The sequence below is a fragment of the Mus caroli genome, chromosome 10 (genome assembly GCF_900094665.2).
Source record: "Mus caroli chromosome 10, CAROLI_EIJ_v1.1, whole genome shotgun sequence".
Taxonomy (NCBI): Eukaryota; Metazoa; Chordata; class Mammalia; order Rodentia; family Muridae; genus Mus; species Mus caroli.
The window spans coordinates 16,047,665-16,056,193 of record NC_034579.1 but is presented as its reverse complement, the minus strand read 5'-3'; the positions used below and the strand labels follow the sequence as shown (position 1 = coordinate 16,056,193).

The 8,529-nt window shown below is 45.0% G+C and overlaps 1 protein-coding gene across 1 annotated transcript in view; it reads right to left on the bottom strand.

Moving 5' to 3' along the window:
* Nucleotides 1-8,529, bottom strand: part of Map3k5 (mitogen-activated protein kinase kinase kinase 5) — a 195,453-nt gene that overhangs the window by 135,577 nt on the left and 51,347 nt on the right. The window contains exon 2 of the mRNA XM_021174435.2: nt 473-612. Coding sequence (XP_021030094.1) covers nt 473-612 — 140 coding nt within the window. The remainder of the gene's footprint in view (nt 1-472; nt 613-8,529) is intronic.

Sequence of the window (8,529 nt, the reverse complement as noted above, 5' to 3'; positions counted from 1 at the left end):
AGAGAGAGAGAGAGAGAGAGAGAGAGAGAGAGAGAGAGAGGAGAGGAGAGGAGAGGAGAGGGGGAGAAGAAAGAGGTAGGGAGAGGTCTGGATTATAGAAGGAGAAGCCTCTGGAGGAAGGGCAACCCAGCCCCTGGGCTAGAAAGTTCAGGGTTGGGGGTAGGTATGCTAGGCAGGAACTGAGGGATGCTGGGGGAACCTGGAGGCCAGGTTTTCTTTGATAGGTAAAATATGCACCCTAGTCCCTTATCCCTGGGCCTGAAACCAAACAATTCACATTTTTATATTCAATTAGATAGGCCTCACAAGGTGAGTAGTCTTCCCTGCCTAATTATCCTATCGACAGAATTAACTTTTCATAAATGTAAGCTACTTCAAATGTTTTGGATGACAGTACTGTGCCCCTCACTGACAGTGTTGAAGTTAAATGCTGTGTGAAGGGGCGGGGGGGGGGGGGGGGGGGGCGGATTACCTTCAGGGACTGGAGTGAATCGGAATTAGTATCACAGTAGAGGATGATGTTGTTGGCCATACTGAAGCTTTCTCTCACTCCAAGATGGTAAAACAAGGAAGGCTGCCGGAAGGCGTCGCTCATCTCCACCACAGCAATGTCTGCGAGCAGAAAAGTGAGTCACCAAAGGATAACACCTATACCATGCCCAGTAAGAACTCAGTGTTCAAATGAGGAAATGAAAGGGATTTTCCCTCTCTGTTTACCACCAAACTTTAAATGCAGCTTGACTGGAAGTGGGTTTTTAAAAATTCAACAAACCTGCACTTTTATTAAAGAAAAAAAATCAAACATGTATTGCAAATCACAGAAAGCCTGTGATGGTTAGAAGTGGCAGCTGAGGCCCTGTTCAATGTCAAGTTACAATAAGGTACAATAAGTTTACAAGGTTAAAAAAAAAAAGTACTAAAGATCCATAGATAATTGCAGTCACAAACATAGGTTTTTTAAAAATATAAGTTCATTACTCTATAACTATCTTTAAAATTAATTATTAATTAACATATGGTCAGCTTGTGGCAATTATGATCAAGGGAAAAAATAAGGTATAGAATATGACGAAGAAGAAGAATATAAATCACAGATGCAAATATTCCAAAACTCTATGACACCTCTTATCGAGTAACAAAAAACCCCATGCCAGAATTGGAAAATATGTCACAGGAATGAAACTGAAATTACTCTCCAACTCATTCACACATACAAATAAAGATGTGTAAGAGAAACTAACTCCATGTCTCAAACATGTGCATGGGGAGTGAGGAGGGGAAGAGGGGGAGGAGAAGAGGGAGGGGGAGGGAGAGAGGAGGAGGGATGCAGCAATGAAACTAAGTCTGAGGTAGGAGGCTGCAGAAGGGAGCAGAAGGGCAGAAGGTCATATGTGACATAAAACAGTAAAGGCAGTTATGGGGTTCCTAGCAAGGGAAGGAGCAGGGGACCGACCTGGGAGTCCTGCAGGCGGAGAAGTAGCAATGATAATCACTAAAACCAAGCTTCATTTGAAAACTGCCATAACGAAACCTAATGTTTTAAGTGTCAATAGAAATTTAATTTGAAAGTGGCTAGATAGGTCCTTACAGAACAACAGAGCTGTCCATTACACACAAACATTGACAATTTCAACACATCAGGTAGCCACCAAAAACCGTGAGCCAAAAAAACTGCTTAGAAATGGGGGAAGTTCCAAGTTTGATGCATTAAAAGATAGCACAGGCATTCTATAGATATATAAATAAAAAAGTAGCTGGCAATGTACACACCACAATGTCAATCATGATAAAGCCTTCTGCTTTTCACACTCCCTATCACGTCTTACTCTCTCTCTTATGACCACCGTTCGTAAATCAGAGATTCACCATGACTGAAGGTAACACAGGAAATAAAACGAAGTTCTCTTTCTCTTTTCTGCGGTGCTGGGGATAGAACTTCAAACATGTAGATTCTGACTTACTGCTGAGTTGAAATAGTAAGTCAGACGCAACAGAGGCAAAAGACAGACTTACTCTTGAAAAAGCTGCTTCCAAAGCCCCCCGCCCTCGAAGCTAACACTGACAGCAAGAACCATAAACCATGCCTTTTCTTCGGGGGTGCCTACATGAAAATCAACCCAAGAAACAAATAGATTATCAGATTCCATCATGCAGCTAGCTATCTTCCTCCTGCCCAGACAAGACTTCTGCCTCCACTAGGTACCTGCACTCCACAGTCACAGACTGGAGCCTACAGTGGGGCTAAGGGAAGACAGACAGAATACTGGATAATGAGGAATTAGGAGATTTGCAGAAGAAAAAAGAAAGTTAGCATAATAGAAGAGGAAGGCTTCCAGACAAAGACTCTGGAATGTGGTGCTAAAATCAAATGAAAACTCTGCGGTAGGTTTTCAGATGAAGAGAAGAACTAGGTATTAAAGATAGATGATGTAAGTAAAATGGGGTCTATTCATTAGATTCCAACACCAAGGAATGAAGAGATCCATCTGGGGAAACTAACCAAGACAGTAACAAGTTCTTATTGGTCTAATTTTAAAATCCAGTAATACAAAACAGCAACTCAAAAGTAGCTTAGCTTCACCCTATTTTATATCCAGATGGGTGACTTGTTTTGTATTGTGAATGATACAGAATATTATTCCCCTCCTTCCAGCATCTTCTCTCAGTTTATCCTTTTGCAGTTAGTGCTCCAAGCTAATGACATCTCCTGGTGATTGCCATCCAATCACTGTCCCCATAATGTTGCCTTTGCCAGAACATAATTAAAATGAATCATACAACTCATACCATTTTGGATTTGGCTCCTTTCACCTAGCAAGATGCATCTGAGATTCATCCCTAGATGTCTGTTCACTGGTTAAAAGACATCTGGACTGTCTCCAGGTGGGAAAACATTGAACAAAGCTGCTATTCTTATAAGACTCTCTACAGATGTGCTTCTATTTGTCTTGGACAAACACCCCAATATTTGGGTCATATGGTAACTATGTGTTAACTAAGTAAAAAAAAAAATGCCAAACTTTCCTCCAAAGTAACTTTGGAGGCAAACAGGTCACAAGTGACAGCAGACTGCCCCAGTCTCCAATAACACAGCCCTAACTGCCTGAAGACTGATCAGGGACTTCCAGCACCTTATGCAAACACCAGAGCCTAACTCCTATGACTCCCGCTCCAAATGGCCAGTCTCAGGAAAGACAAGCACTGAAATGAAATAGTAACCCCCATAGCTCTTATCTTTAAATCCTGACCTCACGGTAATGGGTCATGAGGTAAGACCACCTGTGGTGGTTTGATTCAGAATGGCTGCCATGAGGTCATGTTTGAATGTTTGGTCCCACAGTTAGTGGAACTACTTGGGAAGGATTAGGAGGTGTGGCTTTACTGGAGGAGGGGCATCAAGCCAGACCCTATTTTTATCTCTGCTTGCTGCTCGTGGATCAGTATATAAGCTTTCAGGTACTGCTCCAATTTCACACCTGCTACCACACTCCCCACCACGGCAGACATAGACTAACTCTCTGAAACTAAGCCAGCCTCCTATTAAAGGTTTCCTCCTACAAGTTGCCTTGACCGTTGTCTTAGTTACTGCTCTGTTACCAAGTCCAAGGCAACTCTTAGAAGGGAAGCCTTTCATGGGGGCTTGCATACAGTCTCAGAGGCTTAGTCTATATCATTATGGATTGTGGCAGGGAGCATGGAGGCAGGTCGTTAGAGCAATATGTTAGAGCTTTACATCCTGACCTGGGGAGGGAGATGGAGAGGGAGATTGACAGGAAGGGGGAGGGTAAGAGGGAGTAGGAGAGAGAGAGAGAGAGGCAGGCAGGCACTGACTGAGAGAGACTGCGCCTGGAATGGGCTTTTAAATCCTCAAAGCCCACCACCCGTAACGTATTTCTCCAACAAGACAACAATCTCCTAATTTTTCCAATTCTTTCAAATAGTTCCATTCCCCGGTGACTAGGCATTCAATGGCTCCCAAGGGACCATTCTTATTAAACCACCTCAGTCAGGGTATTTCAGCAGTAGAACAGTAACCAAGTAAGTTCCAACTGCTAAATCTCCTCTGTTTCCTTGCAGGAGGGAGCGCGTCTCCTCTCTCCCTCTCTCCCTCTCTCCCTCTCTCCCTCTCTCCCTCTCCCTCCCCTCCTCTCCTCTCCCCCCTCCCTTCCCCCCTCTCAGAATTCACCTACCTCTCCTACTATGTTGTTTTTTAAAGAATCTGTGTGTGTGTGTGTGCGCGCACACACACGCTCAAGTGTATGAGTGCTGGCCGGCATGTGTCACTGCACACGTAGAAGACAGAGGACAAAGCTGGGTTCTTGTCCTCACCTTCTTCTACCTTGCTTAAGAAAGAGAGAGAGAGAGTCCCTTGTTAAGCAATGCATATACCCAGCAGGCTGATATGTGAGCTACCAGGGATTCTCCAGGCTCTCCTGCCATCTCACTGTGGGAACACTGGGATGATAGATTTATACACCATCCCCCTCACTTCCACCCCTCCCCCCGGCATGTCTGGCAGGACAGTGGTTCTGGGGAATCGAAACTCAGGTCTTTAGACTTGTGTGGCACATGCTCTAGTCACTGAGCCATCTCACTAGCTCCATACTGGCTTTATTAAAACTCTGTATCAATTCTGGCGGGGTAAATACCTTAACCATCATGCCTTGAGCTTCTCCTTCCCGGCACGTGTTTTGTTGGCCTCATGGAGAACTCTCTCTTCACCCCCCTTGACCTCTCTACCCTCTGGTGCTTATAGCTGTCAGTTGAGCAGCAGCGACTGCCGAGCTCTGGCTAGGACATCTCTTCAGTAAGAACCAAAGTCCTTGGAGCTGTGAGAGTAGACTGCTGTCACCTATAATCCTACGAGGTAAGTTCTCACTCTCTTTTTTCTTAATTTTAATTTTTATTTTTTATTGGTTATTTTATTTATTTACATCTCTAATGTTATCTTCCTTCCCAGTTTCTCCTCTGCAAACCCCCTAACCCACCCCCTCCCTGTTTCTATGCTCCCCCACCCCCACCCACCCACTCCCACCTCACTGCCCTAGCATTCCCTTACACTGGGAAATCACAGGACCACGGCCTCCCCTCCCATTGATGCCAGATAAAGTCATCCATCCTCTGCCACATATGCTGCTGGAGCCATGGGTCCCTCTATGTGTAGAGCCACCAAACCCAGACTCCATCACTGATGCCAAGAAGTGCTGGCTGACTGGAGCCTGATATAAAGCTCCTCAGAGGCTCTGCCAGAGCCTGACCAATGTAGATGCATGAGGCCAACCATCGGACTGAGCATGGGGACCCCAATGGAGGAGTTGGAGAAAGGACTGAAGGAACTGAAGGACTTTGCAATCCCCATAGGAAGACCATCACCACCAACCAACCAGACCATCCAGAACTCCCAAGGACTAAACCACCAACCAAAGTTCTCACTCTCTTAAGGAAAGCCTTACTTCCCTGAAGGTCCCTCTCCAAGAACACTGTTCAACAGCGTCTGAAGGTACTGGAGAAAGGAACACTGCTGGATATAGTCCACGGGTTAAGGAAACTCTTTTCCTCTGGGAGCCTCCCTCATCCTCTGCATGTGGCACTGTGACAGCCACAGCTCATCAAGGTGAATCTGCACATACCTAAGGACCGCCTCCTGCCCCTCCCCTTGCTCCCTGTCACTTGTTAAGCTCTGCTCCTCACAGCTGCAGGGGGCAGAACACTTGGCTCTGGAGGCACTTGCTATCTGCAGTTTGCCTTGTCTTGCCAGACATCCTGATCCAAGGGACCAGTGAGTACCAGGGCTTTCTGCAGGTCAATGAGCCAGCCCTCTTTCCCTCACAACTAACTCGAAGCCAGTTTCAGTCTGTACCCTTTATGGTTCATGCAACATGTCCAACCAACCAGACAGGTTGAACTCTGGAATGGAATGAGGTTTCTTTCACCTTTAGAAGATGGAAGGGCCCTTCGTCCTCTGGATACCCCCAGAAAGAAGGCACGCAGTAATGTACCGAGAATGGGTTTCATTACAAACAGGGAATTCTTGCTGCCTGCAGCAGATACTGTCAGGATAAACATTGCATCTCAAAGAGGACCGACAATGAGACTTCTGCCATTTAACTCACCTTGGAATGTATTTTAAAAAATCAGTTTAGGTCTGATCCCCAGACTAGATCATCAAACATCACCATAAACATAGGCCTGCCTGACCATTTCCTAGTAACATTAACCAGCTTATCTCTTTTTTAAAAAATTTTTATTAGATATTTTTCTTCATTTACATTTCAAATGCTATCCCGAAAGTCCCCTATCCCCCCCGCCTGCCTCCTGCCCTGATCCCCTACCCACCCACTCCCACTTCTTGCCCCTGGTATTCCCCTGTACTGGGGCAATATAAATTTTGTAAGACCAAGGGGCCTCTCTTCCCAATGATGACCGACTAGGCCATCCTCTACTACATATACAGCTAGAGACACGAGCTCTGGGGGTACTGGTTAGTTCATATTGTTGTTCCACCAATAGGGTTGCAGACCCCTTCAGCTCCTTGAGTACTTTCTCTAGCTCCTTCAATGGGGACCCTGTGTTCCACCCAATAAATGACTGTGAGCATCCACTTCTGTGTTTGCCAGGCACTGGCATAGCCTCACACGAGACAGCTATATCAGGGTCCTTTCAGCAAAATCTTGCTGGCATGTGCAATAGTGTCTGCGTTTAGTGGCTGATTATGGGATGGATCCCTGGGTGGGGTAGTCTCTGGATGGTTCATCCTTTTGTCTTAGCTCCAAACTTTGTCTCTGTAACTCCTTCCATGGGTATTTTGTTCCTATTCTAAGGAGGAATGAAGTATCCACACGTTGGTCTTCCTTCTTCTTGATTTTGTGTTTTGCAAATTGTATCTTGGGCATTCTAAGTTTCTGGGCTAACATCCACTTATCAGTGAGTGCATATCAAGTGACTTCTGTTGTGATTGGGTTACCTCACTCAGGATGATATCCTCCAGATACATCCATTTGCCCAAGAATTTCATAAATTCATTGTTTTTAATAGCTGAGTAGTACTCTATTGTGTAAATGTACCATATTTTCTGTATCCATTCTTCTGTTGAGGGACATCTGGGTTCTTTCCAGCTTCTGGCATTATAAATAAGGCTGCTATGAACATAGTGGAGCATGTGTCCTTATTACCAGTTGGAACATCTTCTGGGTATATGCCCAAGAGAAGAATTGCTGGATCTTCTTGTAGTATTATGTCCAATTTTCTGAGGAACCGCCAGACTGATTTCCAGAGTGGTTGTACAATCAGCTTATCTCTTTAACCTAAGTCTACATAGGGAGCCCTGATCTTTTGTCTTGCTAGACTTTCTCAGTGTTTAAGATAAGAATGTGTTGTTGAAACAGAGTCCAGGTGAGGATCCAGTGCGAACAGTAGCACAGAACCAGAGGTCTCAAACCAGACCATGATTCACACCAATGAACATTCGCAAGTGAAGATGTGTGGACAAAAGGGTGTATGTATTGTGACATGCTGCAACTTCTACAGAGGTTTATTTCTTGGGAGGGCTGAAAGGGTGAATATAAAAGGAGAGGGAAATGAGTGGGCTTGGGGTGTGTGATACAATATTTACAAAGAATAAGTAAAAAGTTTAAGAAAGGATTGTTTTTGAGATACCTGGTTTCTCCTAAGAGCACCCTTTGACTAAATGCAACTGCTTCATGTTCCTTGAGTCTCCCTCTGGAGCGCCCCTAATAGTCAGCCTCCCGTGATCCTTTGTCATTCCACTGCTGCTGCTGGTCTAGTTGTTAGCCTGTATCCAGGAGTTGGGATTTTTGTTTATGTAAGGTTCTGTCTGTTACCAGTAGGTATTTGTTACGTGAGATGCTCACATAAAAATATCCCCCCTAAATGCCCTATAAATCAACTGGCATACACACACTCTTGGCCTAAAGTCCTTTTAGTTAGTATGACTTAAACAAATCTAACAGATTATTTATTTGAAAGTTGTGAAACAGGTTTACTTGACCTATAAGAACAGTGACAGCAAACACATACAGGAGAGGTGTTTATCATGTTGTGTCACTCACATGTTTAGCACTCATTACGTGTCAAACACAAGATGCAAATATGAACTTGCTTCACCTTCAGAATGGCCTCTGGCTGTAATCAATAGTACTTCAGGGCACCTGAGGCACAGACTGTATCTGCCAAGCCTGGCTAAAAGGTGGAAGCAGCAGGATTCAGATTCATGAATCTGGCCCCAGAGGCCATGCTCTGAGGTCCTCCAGAGACAGATTCTGCACCTGCAGGAGAGGGAAGTTTTTGAGCTTAGAACACAAATGAGGTAATCATGCTTGAATGACACTGGAGGACCAAACAACACTCCTGCCATGTGACTCATGAGCAAACCTGATCTCCCTTCATCTCTCTCCCTCTTTCCCTCCCATTTCCTTCCTTCCCTCTTTCCCCCTTCCTTCCCACCCTCTCCCCCTCCCCATAGCCCCAAGATGGACTCTCACTGTATATATAGCCCTGGCTGGCCTGGAA